Source organism: Pristis pectinata, chromosome 1, assembly GCF_009764475.1.
Source record: "Pristis pectinata isolate sPriPec2 chromosome 1, sPriPec2.1.pri, whole genome shotgun sequence".
Lineage (NCBI taxonomy): Eukaryota > Metazoa > Chordata > Chondrichthyes > Rhinopristiformes > Pristidae > Pristis > Pristis pectinata.
Genome location: NC_067405.1, coordinates 58,303,925 through 58,322,683, shown reverse-complemented (window position 1 = coordinate 58,322,683; position 18,759 = coordinate 58,303,925). Strand labels below are relative to the sequence as shown.

General features: G+C 43.0%; 1 protein-coding gene across 1 annotated transcript in view; it reads left to right on the top strand.

Annotated features, from left to right (window-relative positions):
- LOC127578442 (protein boule-like) overlaps nucleotides 1-18,759 on the top strand; it is a 51,293-nt gene that overhangs the window by 12,758 nt on the left and 19,776 nt on the right. The window contains exons 5-7 of the mRNA XM_052030466.1: nucleotides 11,672-11,747; nucleotides 12,559-12,686; nucleotides 15,043-15,123. Of these exons, the coding sequence (XP_051886426.1) occupies nucleotides 11,672-11,747; nucleotides 12,559-12,686; nucleotides 15,043-15,123 (285 nt within the window). The remainder of the gene's footprint in view (nucleotides 1-11,671; nucleotides 11,748-12,558; nucleotides 12,687-15,042; nucleotides 15,124-18,759) is intronic.

Below are 18,759 nucleotides of genomic sequence, written 5' to 3'. Positions count from 1 at the left end.
AGCAGAGATGGGGAAACTAGAAGAGTGGCATGGAGTCATTAAATGCACCAGAACAGTAGATGGTGTAGTTGATATAGTTGTGGGAGTCAGTGGTACTGGAAATAGAGACATCAAGAAAGGAAAGAGTCCGAGATAGGCAATGTGAATGTGAGAGCTGGGAAAAAATTGACAGCAAAGGTAATGAAGTTTTGTAGAAATGTAGAAATCAGCATTATTACTGTTAACAGTGCAACAGAAAAAGAGTTAAGAGAGGGAGACCTATATAGGAATGAAACAATCTAACAAATACCACAGGCACAGCTTGATTTGGAGAAAGTAAATGGGATTAAAGGAGAAGTAATTTGGTATAAGAACGTGATCAGCCAGGAAAAGGAATGGAGGTAGGAAGAGATTGGTTGGGCCTCTATTCATAGAAGTTAAGCTTCCTCAGACCATCCTGGTGTGGGATGTCCATTGTGAAGCAGAGTTGGTTGGGAACAGGAAACTGTCAAAGTGGTGGAGTTAAAGGTGTCACTGATATAGGTGGGAAAGGATTAGAGAAGGGGAGAAAGAATAGAATCAAAGTAAGAAGAAATAAGCTTTGTGGAGCAAAGGCAGGCTGAAACAATGGATCTATCATTGCACTCCTGTTTGAAAATATTTGCAGAATATGGGAGAATTTGTATTCATTGATGTCATGGACAAACTTCATCCATTCATGACATCTAAGGCTTCCCTTCGGGTTTGCAAAATTAGCTGACCCACTTATAAAGAATTTGGATTTACTTGAATTCAAAGTTAATTTCAGGCAATGTAAGTTAACTTGAAGATTTCTTTGGTAAGACCTATGCCCAAATTTGGAACATAGCCAAATGTTTCTTACTTGAAGTGAAGTCCCTCTGCTTTTCCCCCTTTCCAACTAATTGAACTCCATTTTACTATTGCCCATATGGCTCAAAAGATACAAGGTATGCAAAGGTCATTGTACAGACAAAGTGGAAACAGTTGGCTTTTTTAGTTACTGATGCCTCCAGAACTTTCATGCTGGACAAAATTCAGTGACATACTACTTTGGCCAAAGTAAGAAAAGATGGTCATCCAAATACATGATTAAGTTATGACTAATTGGAAGCATTTTCTATTACCTCCCTTACAGTGATCGATCATTTTCCTTTGTTCATTCACTTAAACATGTTGGAAAGCAGTGAAAGACTGATTCATTTGCTTACTGACAGAGGGGCTACATTTTGTATGATGGTAAGCAGAATGGTTTCACAAGTACTTTCTGAAAGGAGAAAACTGCTTCCAACTACTGACAAAGGAACCCCAAACCCTCAAAACAAATGGATGAAAATATAAAAATATCAGGGAGGCAGCAGGTAACCAGTGAAAAATAAAGTGGGAGGGAGGTGCTAGCTGCAGGTTGGCCCACCTTGCATTATTTCTCTCCAGTCACTTTCCCTGAAATGCAGTATCATAAACATTGCATGTGCTCAATGTCACAACTTGTTTTGAGCTGAACTTTGTTCATGCTAACCTTTTGTGCTGTTTTAGGTTGCCATGACAACAAGCAGCAGCAGAGGTCCAGACCCTTTGCTTCTGTTTCATTTCCCGTTAACAACCTTGCCAGTTCACCTCTTTGCAAGCATCAGTGTAGATAAATCATCCCTTCTTCTTCCTCCCCAAGTATCCATGAAGAGCATGGTTGAAAAATGAGGTAGCTGTTGCTGTCAAATAATTGGCTTCAACTACAACCAAACCAGATCTTTAGTGTACAGCAATTATAAGTGTGCTTACAGGAAATCAAACATGTCCAAGATGTAGAGACAATGTCTTAGAATGTGCTGCAGATAATGGATAGTTCACAACACTACTGTACATCTGTGTCACCTTGATGAAAATGGAGGAGCCCTGCAGTTAACTATGAATCACACTGGGAGAAGCACAATTGGTAGTGACCCTACTATCAGAGGATCTAAGGATATTCCTTGCTTCTGACATGATTACTGTGACAAGCTCAGATGGTGTGAATGTCAAAAGAAAAGGCAGCTTTGCTTGGCATTGCCAATCAGTTTCCATGAACTATGACCTGGGTATTTTGAATGTATATGTGGATGCTGTTTTTCAGAACAGTAATTTAAAGTGTGTTCTTACCAGTTCCCTCAGGTATCTGGATGAGCATCGTGAACCCCAGAAGGGAGGTTCATGTTGAAAGGGCCTGTACTTGTACAAAAAAAATTGTAATCTTAAAGTATATATGATTTAAATTGAGCAAAATATTTTCCAAATGGAGATAATGAAAGAGATTGATATATCAAAATTTGAATGATTTGGCATGTTGCAACTGGATGACCATGATGACAGAACCGATTTTTCATTTGCTAAAGAGTTTACATTCTGATCACTCTTAGCAAAGTCAAAGTGGAGTTTATTGTCATATGCACATGCAAATGTATGTACAGGTCCAATGACATACTAACTTGCAGCAGCTTCACAGGCATATAGCATCATATAAGCAGCATTCACAAGAAAAATATAAATTGAACATAAATTATACACAATTCTTACAAGAAAGAATACATACAAGAACACAATTAGAACCAAAAATAGTCCATTTTAGTGCAAAGTGATCAGTGTAGTCATTGTGTTGCTAAACTGTAGTGATTAGGGTTGTGCCGATTGGTTCAAGAACCGAATGGTTGAAGGGAAGTAGTTGTTCTTGAACCTGGTGATGTGGGACTTCAGGCTTCTGTACTTCCTGCCCAATGGTAGCTGTGAGAAGGTGGCATGGCCTGAATGGTGTGGACCTTTGATGATGGATGCTGCCTTCTAGAGGCAGCATCTCCTGTAGATAACTACTGATGCCCATGATGTATTGGGCTGAGTGCACTACTGTCTGCAGCTTCTTGCATTCCTGTGCATTCGAATTGCCATACCAGACCATGATGCAGCCAATCAAGGTGCTTTCAACAGTACATCTGCAGAAGTTTGTTAAGAGTGATCGGTGACAAGCTGAACCTCCTAAGAAACTAAAGATGCTGGTGCATTTTCCTTATGATTGAATCTATGTACTGGGCCCAGGACAGGTCATCCAATATGTTAGCACCCAGGAATTTAAAGCTGCTGACTCTCTCTACTGTCAATCCCCCAATGTAGATTGGTGCATGTTTGCCCTCCTTCCCCTTTCTGAAATCAACTCTTCAGCTCTTTAGTTTTACCGACATTGAGCGAGCAGATTGTATTGTAGGAAATACATTAGTAGCTTCTAGGTTGGTTTTACCAGGATTTAATTATTTTGACCCATCAACCAGCAGTTTGTAAATGCTGGTTTTGAAATGGATCAGCCACTATGACATATAATAATATGCAATCATTACCATAATTTCTGATTTTTTTCAAGATTTAATACTGCAAAATACTCATAACCTGGAAATAAGACTCTCTTTACCAATGCTTGCCATTACTCCTACCTTTTTTTTCCATTAAAAATCCTGCCGAAATGTACAAATGGGCAGAAAATGAGAGAAAAGTTTAAAATGGGATCTTTACATCCTTGCTTTTCAGATACTGTCATACTCAGAAAATGCATGTAATTTACCAATTATTTCATATTCAGTATCTTATTCTGATCTTCTGATACCTATTAGAAATTATAAAGTTGCGAAGAAATTAGCAATAGTAACTGCATCTTTGAGCTCAGGAACAGGGTAATACCAAAAATTGGACTGTAAAATAGTGTGTTTTTGTACAGTACATAATTTTCTTTCAATGAAAGATAAAACACTAAGGAAAATAAGGGATTTATTTTGAGCTGTATAGATCTCACTTTCCCTCCTAATTTCCCTGGAGCTAATGCACAGAGGAGCTTGGATGTGCACCAGGCCATTGATGGCCTTAACACGCATTTGGATGCCACTTCAGAAATTTTTCTTCACACTGCTTGTGAGACTTCAAAATGTCATCCAGACTCTCATGGCATGGGCAAAGTATACAGAATTCCTGGCCTCAAGCCTCGTTGAATTTTGCAGCAATAGGTCTTCAAGCTAAATTTTCATTGGCCCGCCACACATTTACAGATCAGGCATTTATTTTCCTTAAGTCTGTGTTTGGTATTTCTGCAACGTGTCCTATGTACCCGCTTTTGAAATTTAATGGCATTATCATTGCAGAGTCGCACCTTATCCTTAGAGTAACCATTGACCAGCCACATTAATATCATAGCTACAGGATCGGGCTAGACACTGAGTATCCTGCAGCAAGTGACTCACCTCCGAACACTCCAAAGCCTTTCCATTCTCTACAAGGCACAAGTCAGGAGTGTAGTAGAATATTCTCCATTTCCTGGATGAGTACAGTGTTGATAACTCTCAAAAGAAGCTTGACACTATCCAGGAAAAAAGCAGCCCACTTGATTAGCATCCCACCAACCATCTTGAACATTCATTCCATCCACCAGAACAAAGTGACTGCAGTGTGTACCATCTGCAAAATGCACTGCAGTTACTCAGCAGGCTACTCTTTCAGCACCTCCCAACTCCACAGCCTCCACCATAAAGAAGGACAGGAGTGGCAGGTGCATGGGAGCACCACCATCTGCACATTACCATTCATGTCATACACCATTTTGACTTGAAAATATATCAGAAGTCCTTCATTGCCATTCAGTTTAACTTCCAGAACATTCTCCCAAACAGCATTGTGGATGTACCTTCACCAGAGGATTGCAGCAGTTCAAGAAGGAGACATGCAATGCCCAGATCCTCAAAATAAATGTCAAAAAAGGGAAGGAAAAATGCTTGAGCAGGGGGAGATAAGGGCTATGTATTCATGTTCACCATCACTGGCTGGAGCTACTTTGTGGACAATGATTGGTAGTTCAGCAAAACTGGGTCAATATACAATTGTGTCGACATTACCCATTTGTTCCTGCCAATCTAATTCAGTTATAGGCCTGTTGATACTAATCAATTTTCAATCAAGTGCATAGCAAGGAGGAAATTAATATGTGCTATGGATAGGAGATGGATTTCTAGCTCTGTGCTTTCTTGATCAATGGTGCTGGAGCATGGCAACTTATTGCAAGCTGCTCTCTGCAGATCTATTCATTACTTCTATTAAAATCGTTCTATTGTTTTAAATCTAAATTCTATGACTCTAAGATGGCCTTGCTCCTTAATGTCTGCCTGTACTGCTCTTTGTAACTATTCTGCTTTTGCTTTCCCTTGTACTACCTCAATGCACTGTTGTAATGAAATGATCTGTATGGATGGCATGCAGAACAAAGGTACTTCACTGCACCTCAGTACATGTAACAATAATAAATCAATTTACCAAACATTGTGTAACTGGTTAGTAAATGGACATTGTGAATAGTGTTTTCTTATTCTATTCCTACCCTTGATAGGTACTATCCCAGAAAGCACAGTTTAGTTATATTGTGTTTGGTGACAGTGTGTGGAAGTTAGCTATTTGATTTTGCCAATAAATCAAGAGAACATGTGCAAGAGTAATATTTAGAAGTTAGTACTTAATTAGATGACTGTAACGATGGGCTACGCACTGAGCTAGGAATAACAACACGTAGTCGGTGGGTTGAACTCAAGACTGGATTATTCGAATCTTGCCGTGCTGGCTTTTAAGCAGTTAAGTTCCCGCGCTCGATGCGTGGTGATGACGTCAGAGGTGTGCCAACTGAACCTCTTCCCGCGCGCGGGCTTTCTCCCCTCGCTGTTGAAGAAGAAGGCCCAGCGCCATTTTGTGGCTGGCCTGTCTGCCGAAGCGTGAGTTGACTTCGGAGCCGGTTCGCTTGCGTCAAAGGTGGGTCACCACATAACACCCCCGCCCCCCAGAACCGGCGATAAACCCCCAAAGTCCACAACCTGGATCAGTCGCTGTTTGGGTGGTCTGCCTCTGTGCTGCGGAGCCTGAACCTTGACCGGCTGCGCCAAGTCCACATGGGCCAGTTTGAGCTGGTCCACCGTGAAAACCTCCTCTTTCCCCCCAATGTCTGGAATGTACGTGGCCCCGTTTGTTCCTGAGCACCTTGAACGGCCCCTCGTACAGCCGTTGTAGCGGTGTCTGGTGTGCACCCCTCCGTACAAATACAAACTTACAGTTCTGCAGGTCTTTGGGTATGCAGGTGGGGATTTGTCCATGCCATGAAGTCAGTAGGGGGGCCAGGTTGCCGAGCCTCTCGCGTAGTCTGTCTAGGGCTGCCGCGGGTTCTTCTCCTTGGGGCTGGTAGGAACTCTCCTGGGACAACCAGGAGTGCGCCATACACCAGCTCGGCCAACGAGGTGTGCAGGTCCTCTTTGGGTGCTGTGCGGATTCTGAGCAGGACCCAAGGGAGCTCATCCACCCAGTTAGGCCCTTTCAGGTGGGCCATGAAAGCGGATTTCAAGTGACGGTGGAATTGTTCCACTGGTCTGTTCAACTGTGGGTGGCAGGCAGTAGTGTGGTGTAACCGTGCTGACCACAGGCTGGAGGTGAACTGGGCGCCTCTGTCGGAGGTAATGTGGGCCAGTACCCCGAAGCGTGCTACCCAAGTTGCAATCAGAGCTTGGGCGCAGGAATCGGCGGAGGTGTCAGTGAGTGGGGCCACCTCTGGCCATCTCGTGAACCAGTCTACCATAGTTGGGAGGTACCGTACTCCTCTCGACACTGGCAGGAGTCCCACGATATCCACATGAATGTGGTTGAACCTCCGGTGCGTGGGTTCGAACTGCTGCGGCGGGGCTTTGGTGTGCTGCTGCACCTTGGCTGCTTGACACTGCAAGCACGTTTTGGCCCATTCACTGACCTGTCTGCAAAGGCCGTGCCACACGAACCTGCTGGAGACCATCCGGACGGTTGTCCTGATGGATGGGTATGCCAAACCATGTATGTAGTTGAAAACTCGCTGCTGCCGGGACAATGGGGAGAGGTTGGCTGGTAGCCACGTCACACAGGAGGGTCCTCCCACCTGGGCCTACTAGGAAGTCCTGCAGCTGCAAACCTGAGACTGCGGTCCTGTAGCTGGGCAACTCGTCGTCTGCCTGCTGCGCCTCCGCTAGCGCTGCATAGTCCATCCCCTGGGACAGGGCCTGGAAAGCTGGTCTCGAGAGTGCGTTCGCCACGACGTTGTCCTTTCCCGAGACATGCTGGATGTCCGTCGTGTACTCGGAGATGTAGGACAGATGTCGCTGCTGGCGGGCCGACCAGGGCTCGGACACCTTCGTGAATGTGAAGGTCAATGGTTTGTGGTCCGTGAACGCGGTGAACAGCCTGCCCTCTAAGGAATACCTGAAATGTCGGATGGCCAGATATATTGCTAACAGCTCCCGGTCAAAAACACTGTACTTGAGTTCGGGTTGCTGCAGGTGCCTGCTGAAGAACGCCAGGGGTTGCCAGCACCCCTCAATAAGTTGCTCCAGCACCCCACCGACTGCCGTGTTGGATGCGTCCACTGTGAGGGCAATTGGAACGTCCATTCTGGGGTGCACCAGCATCGCGGCGTCTGCCAAGGCTTCCTTGGCTTTGACGAAAGCGGCCACGGCCTCTTCGTCCCAAGTAATGTCCTTGCCTTTACCCGACATCAGGGTGAACAAAGGGCGCATGACACGGGCTGCTGAGGGGAGGAAACGGCAGTAGAAGTTGACCATACCCACGAACTCCTGCGAGCCTTTGACTGTGTTGGGCCAGGCGAAGTGGCGGATCACGTCTACCTTGGCGGGCAGTGGCGTTGCCCCGTCTTTGGTAATCCTGTGGCTCAGGAAGTCGATGGTGTCGAGTCTGAACTGGCATTTGGCCGGGTTGATCGTGAGGCCAAAATCACTCAGGCAGGAGTAGAGCTGGTGGAGGTGAGACAGATGCTCCTGACGATTTCTGCTGGTTATGAGGATGTTGTCCAAATAGATGAACGCAAAGTCCAGGTCACGTCCCACCGCATCCATTAGCTGCTGGAATGTCTGTGCGGCATTCTTCAGGCCAAACAGCATTCGGAGGAACTTGAACAGGCCGAATGGGATAATGAGCGTTGTCTTGGGGATGTCTTCAGGGAGTACCAGGATTTGATGGTATCCACGGACGAGGTCCACCTTGGAAAAGACGCCCCTTGCAGGTTTGCTGCAAAGTCATGTATGTGCGGCACAGGGTAGCGGTCTGGGGTTGAAGCCTCTTTCAGTCAATGGTAGTCGCCGCATGGTCTCCAGCCCCCGGCTGCTTTGGGCACCATGTCCAGGGGGGAAGCCCATGGGCTGTCTGACCTCCGTACGATCCCCAATTCCTCCATCCTCTTGAACTCCTCCTTCGCCAGGTGGAGCTTGTCCGGGGGAAGCTGTCGTGTGTGGGCGTGGAGGGGTGGTCCCTTGGTCGGAATGTGGTGCTGTACTCCGTGTCTGGGTATGGCTGCCGTGAACTGCAGTGCCAGAACCGATGGGAGGTCCACCAGGATTCTGGTGAATTCGTTGTCTGACAGCATGACAGAGTCCAGGTGTGGGGCCGGCAACTTGGCTTCGCCCAAAGAGAACATCTGGAAAGCCCTGGCATGGACCAGCCTTCTCCCGTGCAAGTCGACCAGTAGGCTGTGATCTCGCAAGGAGTGGTTGGGCCACGGTGGCCAGTGTGAAGTCCCACGTGAACCAGCTGGCGCCGAACTGCAGCTGTACTGTGCGGGTGCTGTAGGTGCATATCGTGCTGCTGTTTGCACCCCTCAGCGTGGGTCCTGGCTCCCTGTTGCGGGTGTCGTACCCCGTCAGGGGTAAGATGCTGATTTCCGCTCCAGTGTCGACCAAGAAGCGGCGTCCCGACTGTTTGTCCCAGACGTACAAGAGGCTGTCCTGGTGGCCAGCCGCCGTAGCCATTAGTGGCAGCTGGCCTTGGCGTTTCCTGAGAACTCGCAGGGTGGGCGACGCTGGTGGGCTTCTGCACCCCACCACTGGTGGTAGAAACACCACTGTACAGTGGCCTCCTCAATCCTGCCTCTGGGTTGTGTGCGCTCCGTTGCCGGGCCTGGTCTGTCCTGGCATTGGGCACGTGGCTTGGTAATCTGGCCAACGGACACCCTGCTTTCCTTCTTGGCCTTCCACAGCACGTCTGCCCGGGCCACTACCTTCCGGTGGTCGCTGAAATCTGCGTTGGCCAGTAGCAGATGTATGTCCTCGGGCAGTTGCTCTAGGAACGCCTGCTTGAACATGAGGCAAGGCTTGTGTCCGTCAGCCGGGGCCAGCATCTCGTTCATTAATGCTGATGGCGGCCGGTTCCCCAAACTGTCCAGGTGCAGCAAGCGGGCACTGCGCTCCCATCGTGAGAGGCCGAAGGTCTGTCTGAGCAGCGCTTTGAATGCTGCATACTTGCCTTCCTCCGGGGGCAACTGTATGAAATCCTCAACCTGGGCGGCTGTCTCCTGGTGAAGGGAGCTCACCACGTAATAGTAACACGTGGAATCAGAAGATATCTGCCAAATCTGGAACTGGGCCTCTGCTTGGTCAAACCACAGTGTCCAGAAGGGTGGCAGTTTCAGCAAAACTGCATGAACGGATGAAGAGTCAATCATCTTCGGTCCAAATCCTGTTTGGACCGTCATGGTCACCAATGTAGCGATGGGCTACACACTGAGCTAGGAATAATGACACGTAGTCGGTGGGTTGAACTCGAGACTGATTTATTCGAATCTTGCCGTGCTGGCTTTTAAGTAGTTAAGTTCCCGTGCTCGACATGCAGCGATGACGTCAGAGGTGCGCCAACCAGACCTCTTCCCGTGTGCGGGCTTTCTCCCCTTGCTGTTGAAGAAGGCGGCCCAGCGCCATTTTGTGGCTGGCCTGTCCGCCAATGTGCACGCCGACTTCGGAGCCAGTTTGCTTGCGTCGAAGATGGGTCGCCACATGACAACGTTTTCCTTCACTGGAATTTGTGCCAATTCCATAGAGTTTTAAGTTCGAATATATATGGAGAATGTTAAATTATCTATTGCAGTATTGTTCTTTACTAGTTTAGATGCATCTCAAATGCCACAGTGAAGGTTCCAATACTACTTCTGTCCTTTTTCTGGCCAAAATAGCTTGGAACCTTTTGTTAAATTTCATGGTTTTTGAGTCAATTACTCTGTTATGTTGTGTCACAGATTGTATCATAATGAAGAAAGATGCCCTTGTTTTAATAAAACTTGGAAGATCAGGTGAACCTCATGAGATCTGAACATTTTTTTTAAACGTACCATGCTCTGTATGTTTTTCTTTGCTCCCAAACTCTTTTTCTGAGCCATTTGAGTTACATTCAAACATAAGGCATCGAGTAGTTCTATTCTTAGGTGTTATTGAAAGAAGCAGTTTAGTGTTAATTGCTTGAAGGGTATTGTCGTTCGTTTTCGATAAAGGATGCCACTCGGAGCATGGAGGAGTAGAAGTAAGAGTTGTAGCAGTATGAAAGGAGAGAGCTCCAATGAGAATCTCCTTGAGTGCTAGAATGCAGGGTCTTATATTGTTAGAAACAAAGGCAGTGATTGAGAATTGATCAAATACTGGTATAATTCCACAAGTGGATTCCTCAACTGTTTGGCCCTTCCCATTGTCCTGTATAAAGGTCTGAGACAAAGGGCCACCTTTGTCATCTTGAAGTCTCAAAGGCACAGAAACCTTCATTTTCACATTTATTGTGGCTATGCTACCAGCCCGTCCACCTATCCACAGCCCAATTGATACCTACATAGCCTGCCAAGTACTTTCACAACGCATTCAGCTGTTTTTAGCCCATTCAGCTGCTTTTGACCCATCCACCTATTGTCCCCCATCCTTACCTGTGATCCTGGTTCTTAATTAAGAATTACTGTTTATTTTATTGACTGATATGTTAGAACCTGTCAGGACTGAACTGCTGAATCATCTGTCACAGATTGGGCTGTTGGATTTCTTAATTGGATCAAGCATCCCATCATGCTTGATGGTTAGGTTACATTCTAGCTTCTTGTAGTGCTGAGTGTATATTTAAGACTGGGATTTTTCCTGTCAGCACTCAAATAAAATTCACAATGATCATAGAGAACATTGTAGACTAGTGTTTCTAATGCCTTCCCAAATAAAGTATACCTATGGATGAGATCTGTTCCCAGCAGTGTTAATTTCAGGTAAGTATTCAACATTGCTTAATTTCAACTAAAATCAGGCATTTTTCTTGACGTGTCAGAGGGGTGAATAGTGTTTCATGTATTAGCCTTAGAACTGACATGCCTGAAACCCAAATCAACCTGAGCTCATTGGGGACTGTCTTGTCTTTTCCATCCTCTTTCAGAAGATTTTGATACTGATTATCCTGAACCCAAATTCTTTTTGGAAATGAAATTGATTTTACGGAAGTTCCTGTTTATCATCTTTAGAATTTTATAATGACATCTTTGTAGGATTCAAGAAGTATTAAAAGCTGAAGTCTGCCACAACTTTTTCAGTTTTCATTTTTCAAATCAAATCATCCACACTTACTGTTTTCCTCTAAAGATTATTATGATTGTAATATGTCAGTGTAATTTAGACTGAATATAATATCTTAGAAAAATTTGAAGGATACTACTTAGCATTTTATAGGTTACGCTCAAAAATTTGTAGCTGGGTAATAATATGCTTTACTTCCCAAATTCTTGTTAAATTATGTTCTATAATTCTTTATATGGCTGCTATTTTTTAAATTTGACAGTAAGTTATATTTTGTACATTTATCTTTTCAGGCAGAAAAGTTGAATTATAAGGATAAAAAACTGAATATTGGTCCTGCAATAAGAAAACAGCAAGTAGGGATACCACGTATGTATTTAATATAGTTGATAATTCAGAGAAAGAATACTGTAGATTGTATTTCATGGCAGCAGTAATGAAAAGCATTCAAACCAAAAAGCTCAGTGGCAAAGTTCTCATAAAATCTATGGGAACAGTGCACTGCCTTGGATGAAATCCCACAGCTTCATTGTTAGCCTTTTGTATTTATAGTTAAATTTCATGTTGAGACTATAAATCAGCTCATTGCCTGAATAGCTACAGATAATCAGTAATGATATGGGGAGATTCATAGTGAATAGGGATTTTTTTCAGTTTTGCCAAACCTGATAGCAGAATATCACAAATAGCTGCAATTTATGTATTCCTTTTACTCTGTAAATTGGTTGTTTTTACATAACTTAATAGCAAATGCTTTGAGAGTTTCTGCTGCTATTCTGTTCTTGCTTCATATTTCCATTTTCTAGAAGTTTTGCTTTATACATTGTTGCTTTGTTTCTTCAGCTTCTTTCCAGTCAAAATGTAATTGTAAAGGGTTTAATGCCTGAGTAAGAAGAATCTCAATAAGTGTCTTTCGTGCCATAACATCAGTTCACCAGAGTACTCAAACAAAATAATTTCTCTTGCAATTCTTCCACTCCCATGAATGCAGAATTATATTGATACTGCTATCATCTCAATAGGATGTCTTTGAGCATTTGGGTAAATCTTTTGTTCTCTTTCAGCTGATATATTAACCGTTGCTTAATTTTCTGTAGATGAATACATACTAACCTTTATGCATTTTTTTCAGTAAGTGCACAATATTTTTAACTGAATCACATTTCTGCCTGTTGAACAGGAACGAGCTTAATGCCAGCAGCTGGGACAATGTACTTAACCACTTCAACAGGATACCCATATACATACCACAATGGAGTGGCTTATTTCCACAGCCCAGAAATTGCTTCAGTTCCACAGCCTTGGCCTGTGAGTAAATGTACATTTGAATATGTAACTTTCAATTTTACAGGAGCCAGCAGCAGGAGATTAAAAAGTTAATGAAGGTGAACATCAGTTAAGAGAAAAAACTGGCAAGTAATATCAAAACAAACAGCGAGGGCTTCTATTGTATATATAAAAAGGAGGGTAGCTAGTCTGAGACACCTGGAGGTGAGACGAGGGAATTAGTAACAGGAAACCAGGAAATGACAGATAAATTATACCAATACTTTGCATCGGTCTTCATGGTGGAGGACACCACAAATATCCCAAAGATATCTGATGAGCTAGTTCCAAATAATATTTACAACAATCCTCATATTCTATCAAGGGGCAAGGAATCTGATGGCCTGCAGCTGGGAGATTTAAAGGGCAGTGCTATCATTGTCTGGTGGACTGACCTCTATTTTGCAGAGGCCAGGCAGCAGCTCTCGGCCATCTCTTACTTACCCCTGAACCAGGACCCCATGAAGAATCAACAGGCACTGTCTCCCAGACCATCACTGACCTCATCACCTCTGGAGATCTCCCCTCCACAGTCTCCAACCTCATTGTTCCCCAAATCTGCACCACCTGTTTCTACCTCCTACTCAAGATTCACAAACCAAACTGCCCGGTAGGTCCATTGTTTCTGCCTGCTACTCCCCTACTGAACTTCTATCCTCATATCTTGACTCCATCTGTCCCTTCCCACCTATATCCGTGACACTTTGCATGCTCTCCACTTCAACAACTTTCAATTCCCTGGCCCTTGTTCCAAACCTACACTGGCAACGCTCCCCAACTCTTTCTCCGCTACATTGACACCTGCATTGGTGCCACTTCCTGTCGCTTGCTCTGGAGCTCATCAATTCATCAATTTCCACCCTGCCCTCAAATTCACTTGGTCCATCTCTGACACCTTTCTCCCCTTTCTTGATCTCTCTGTCTCCATCGCAGGAGACAGATTATCCACTGACATCTTCTACAAACCCACTGACTCCCACAGTTACCTCAACTATACCTCTTCCCACACTATTACCTGCAAGATCTAATGCATGTCTCATGTTGAAATTGCATCAGCAATGAAGCATAACCAATGGTGGGAAATACCTGTTTGAATTTTTGGAGTAATGTACAACCACTCAGTTTGGAGTTCCAGGTTTCCGATTTTTACTTTATATAAACAATCAAAATATCACCTACTGAGAACTCAGACAAAGGCTGTTTTACTGCATGAAAAATATCACACTTTCAGATTTTCAAACTATTTTGAGCAATGTATGAGGAAAAAGCCACCTAATGGCCAGATTGTCCAGATGCAGACAGTGATGTTAATTTAAATGGTTTCCATTATAAATGTGGATGTTGAAATGCATGCTGAATATAAGTATAATAAACAGTCAAACAATAACTGTTTAAACAGAGCACACATTCAGATATATTATTTTGAAACCTACATGGAAAGCAACTAAAGCAATTGTGTAATGTCAAATGATAGTATAATACTTGAAAATGGGGAAATTAATAATGCATAGCTGGTCTGCTTCAATTATCCATTAACTCCTGATAATGACACTGTCTTGATATCCTATGAACAAAGCTTCAGGAGATCAGCTACACTATATTCTTGTTAACTACAAACTTACTATCCGCCCTTGGTGCTACTTCAGATTTGTTTTGGAGGCATCAAAAGAGGACGAGCACGTACTTGTACTTGCAAGGTCAGCTCAGAGTATGGGATGGGTGTGCTTGTATATTTCAACTTGTTTTGATCCTGTCTCTCATAAAGAACGAGGACTTAATGTAATTAAACATAAATGAGGAGGGCTCTGGAATTAGATAAATAGCAATATTTACTACTGATCAAAATGGCAGGGATGCATCTTTGCATTATACTATGTTTGATAGATATTAATGGTAATAATTTGGTAACACAGATCAGTGAGTAAACCATGAGAAGATACAAAATTAAAATAATCTTAGACAATTAACTGGGAGATATCAGGGGAGAGTTATGGTGGCTAGAATAAAGTGGTGTGCTTAAATTATTTTTGGAAGGAATTGTGTACAGACAACTGTGAAGAAAAATACCCAGAATTTTGGGGATGAGTACAAACATGTGACATATGCTTCATGGGCTCAATTGAATTGGGTGAATAATCTATTTCTATCCTGTAATGTTCCACAATTCCATAATTTGCTTAGATATGGGGGTAATGTTCCACAATTCTATAATTTGCTTAGATATGGGAAGGAAAAGCTATCCTTACTTTGGAGGGATTCTGATAATATGAAATCTTCCAAGCATGTAATGTTGTTTGTGTCATCTCTTATGAAACTGTTTACTGTTCTACTCCATCAGCCTCGCTCTATTTCTAGCTCACCAGTAATGGTGGCTCATCAAGCTCAGCCAATTTACCAACAGCCAACATACCATTATCAGGTAGGAATTTCTATTAACAAATGGTACGCAGTCTATATAGTCCAGCAATAAATGAAAATCTTAAATGTTTTACAAGATTAGATTTCACAAATTCATGCTCCTGTTTTAGGAGCTTTAGAAGGAATATCTGTCAAATGCAAAGGTATCACAGTATGTGGAACTTCCGTTCACTAATTTTAATGGATTAAAAGCCTTATGTGTCACAATCTCCTAAAAATATTATGAAAATGAATTTCAGTTCTGTAACACCTGTTGTTTGGGCACCACAGGCGTTTTATCTAGTATAGGTGTAATTTGAGCCATCCATTATTTTAGGAAGGATTCCAAAAGGAGTGCAGCACTCTTAGATTTTTTTTCTTTTTTGAATATGAGTACCACTGATTGCATTTGTTGCTCATCCCAATTGCCACAACTTTGAACAGATGTAGTCCTTCTGCTGAAGGTACTGCCACATTGCTGATGGGTAGGGAAGTCTAAGATTTACACCCAGTAAAACTGAAGGAAGAGTGATATATTTTTCCAAATCGGGATGGTGTGTGACTTGGAAAGAAACATGCAGGTAGCTGCATCTCATAAAGTCCTTGGTGGGTAGAGATCGCTTATGTGTGTGGTATTGCCAGAGTAGTCAAGGGAAATAACTGCAATGCATCTTGTGGATGGTACACACTGCAGGCACTGTGCACTGGTGACGGAGGAAATGAAGTTTATGATGAATATTCACAAACATTTGTTAATGCTCAAGACACGTAAAGAGGAACTGTTAAAGCTTACATAATTAAAACTAAAATAAATCCCAGCAGCTGATTTCTCATGTACATGAGAATTGCACCCATACCAGATTTATCATTTGCAATTCAGTCCATCCAGTTATTTTGTCTGTAACCTATTTTCCCAATTATTTCCCTGCAACCTATTCTCTCTCTCAGGCCCATCAACTCTCCACTTACCCACACTAGTGGTAATTTACTCCAGCAATTTTTATTGAGTAAGAATAAAATTGAATGCATGTTTGGGGTGTGGGAGGACCCACCCAGGGAAACCCATGCAACCACACGGATAGCACCAGAGTTCAAGATTGAAACTAAGTCGCTGGAGCTATGAAGTGGCAGCACTACTTGCTGTGTCCATAACTTGATGCAGGCTTAGTTGACAGGTTTACCAGCCTTGGAATTTGAAAGTTTGTTGTGTAGTTAAAATTGAAGAGTTTACTATGTCACATTGGAGCAAAGTTGTTAGGTAAAATGGCACAAAGAGGAGTGCTCAAAAAATTGTGCAAAATTTTATGTTGAAGTGTTCCCAATAGATTGTGCACAATTTTCTCTCTCCGGTACAGAATAAGAAATTTATCTTTGGCTGCATCTGAAAATATCTGCAGCTGTGTCTCGAGACTGTTTTGGCAGCCACCGGATTGTGAGAGAGGACAGAACTCTTCTGATTTGGTTTCCAAACCCCACCCAATTTAGATTGTATCCAGTGGTGGGATGAACATGCATTTGAGAGTTTTCAGCCAAAACTACTGACGAAAATAATTTAAAATTTCAAGAAAGAAATACACAATTAGGCTAATCTATTAACATTTCTGGCATAGACTGGTTAAATTGGTTCCAGTCTCCAGGGTCAAAAGACCCTGCTGTATTATTCACAGTTCTAAAAACAAGTTTGCTGAACCTAGCCTTAGAATAGCTATTTATGTTAGCGATGCCTTAAGTATTTGACTTAACTATTCTATGTATAAAAGATTGGTCTTCAATTTTATTTTTATCCAATTAAAAATGCTGCCAACAAGCTTATCCCTCCACTACGTTCTCAGGTTTGCCTTTCCAGAGAAGTACCGAGGATGCCTTTAGATAAGACAAGTTGTTAGAATAAGAACAAATCTGTTGGGATCTATCCTAGAATGCTCAAAGAAGTCGAAGAGAGTAGCTTTGACGTATAATTTACAAGTATCCTTAGGTTTGGATATGACACCTGAGGATTGCTCAAACAAGGATAAAGTAACTAATTCCTGAGCTGTAAAATTGGTAATGAGTAAGTTTTTAGAGGTCATAATACAGAATGGCAAAACATAGGTTAATTGCAGGCAGACAAAAAAGATGTATTCAAGCTTAAATTCCAAAATTAAGGAAGCAGGAACGTGAAACTGTGCATAAATTAGTTAGAGCCCCAGATGGAGCACAGTTTTGGTGACTCACCACATCTTCAAAGGGCTCTCTTAAATTTCCCCTTGGGTCTAAGCAAGCTACATATTAAAGGTATGAAGTTGCAATGTGAAAGTAGGACTGGTCTTCTCACTTCTGAATCCTGTCACATTCTTGTAAATTAAAAAAAACCTTATTAGGTTGTTCAAGAGGGATTCAGAATTGCCTGCGCTCATTTCAGATGGCCAGGGGAAAAAAGGTTGAAATTGGTCATAATAGCCGTGCAGATTGAGCAGAGAAGTTCCTTTCCTACTCTTTTTAATGGAACAGTGACTGTCACCCTAACGCATTTTTAAGTAGTCCAGTAAAGATTGTGATCGTGTTTCACAAGTTTCCCAGAACAGTGTGATCTGGTTTCCCATGTAAAACTAGATTCTGTCAGCTTCACCAGACACTGTTGATCTAATTGCAAGATCTGACAGCTGCTAGCATTTAGTGTGTGGCTGCCCAACAGAGCCCAACCATACTTGTCAGGTTTGGCTGCTGGTTCAAGAATGAATGTTGCAGTGATGGAATAAGGAAGGGAGAATACTTCCAAGGTCTGAGAGACCTGGACAGGCTGGTGAAGAACAGTACCTATGTCAGTCCAGCTAAACAATTCTTTGCCTGAAAATTGGATCACACAGCACCTAGTTTTTAAGCACAGTGCAGTTAAATTTCAAATTTACTGGAATAGATTGCACTGAAGATCATTTCTGGTTCAAATCAGGCCAGACATGGAAGTAGATCGGACACTTTTTTGGTTAGCACACCTATCATTTTCTTGATGTCAGGCAAGCACCAAATGATGTCATTATTTATGCATTGCCTATTTCTACCACTACCAACATTAACTGGAGCAGAAAGCTGCAATTTATGGTCATTGTGTAATAGTCTCTGTGGTGCTGACTCTGCTGTCATCAGTGGATTGGACTTTGGAACTCTCTGCAGGCTGCTCAGATACCTTCCAAGTCCAGTGGGTTACAACTTGCAGTGTGCTTTTTTTTCCAGCATTTAGCTAAACATTGCAGAGCGAGTTGAGGACTTGCAAGATGTCCATCTGCAAAGAGCCTACTTCTGGAGAATCTTCAGAGGGATCCTATGTGGACCTCTGCTTAGCAGTGTTTTTGCATGCTCAGGTTTTTCATCCCTGAAATATGTGCCATTCTGCAAGAAGACCTTCAACCAGATTTTGGTGTCTGGACTACTTGCCCTGTGAAGTTCACATTGACTCTCAATTTCCTCATCTTGGGATCTTTCCAAGTTGGTATACAGATCTCTGTCATGTCCACCAGTTTTCTGTTCCCATTTGAATGAGAAACAACACTGTTTACAAAGAAACAATTTCATATACTTCGATTTCAGCGTGGAACTGTTGGCATCACAGAATTTGTTACCTTTGCTGACTTCCCAACCAGTGCAAGCAGCCATTGATTGGATTCATGTGTTTGTAAGGATT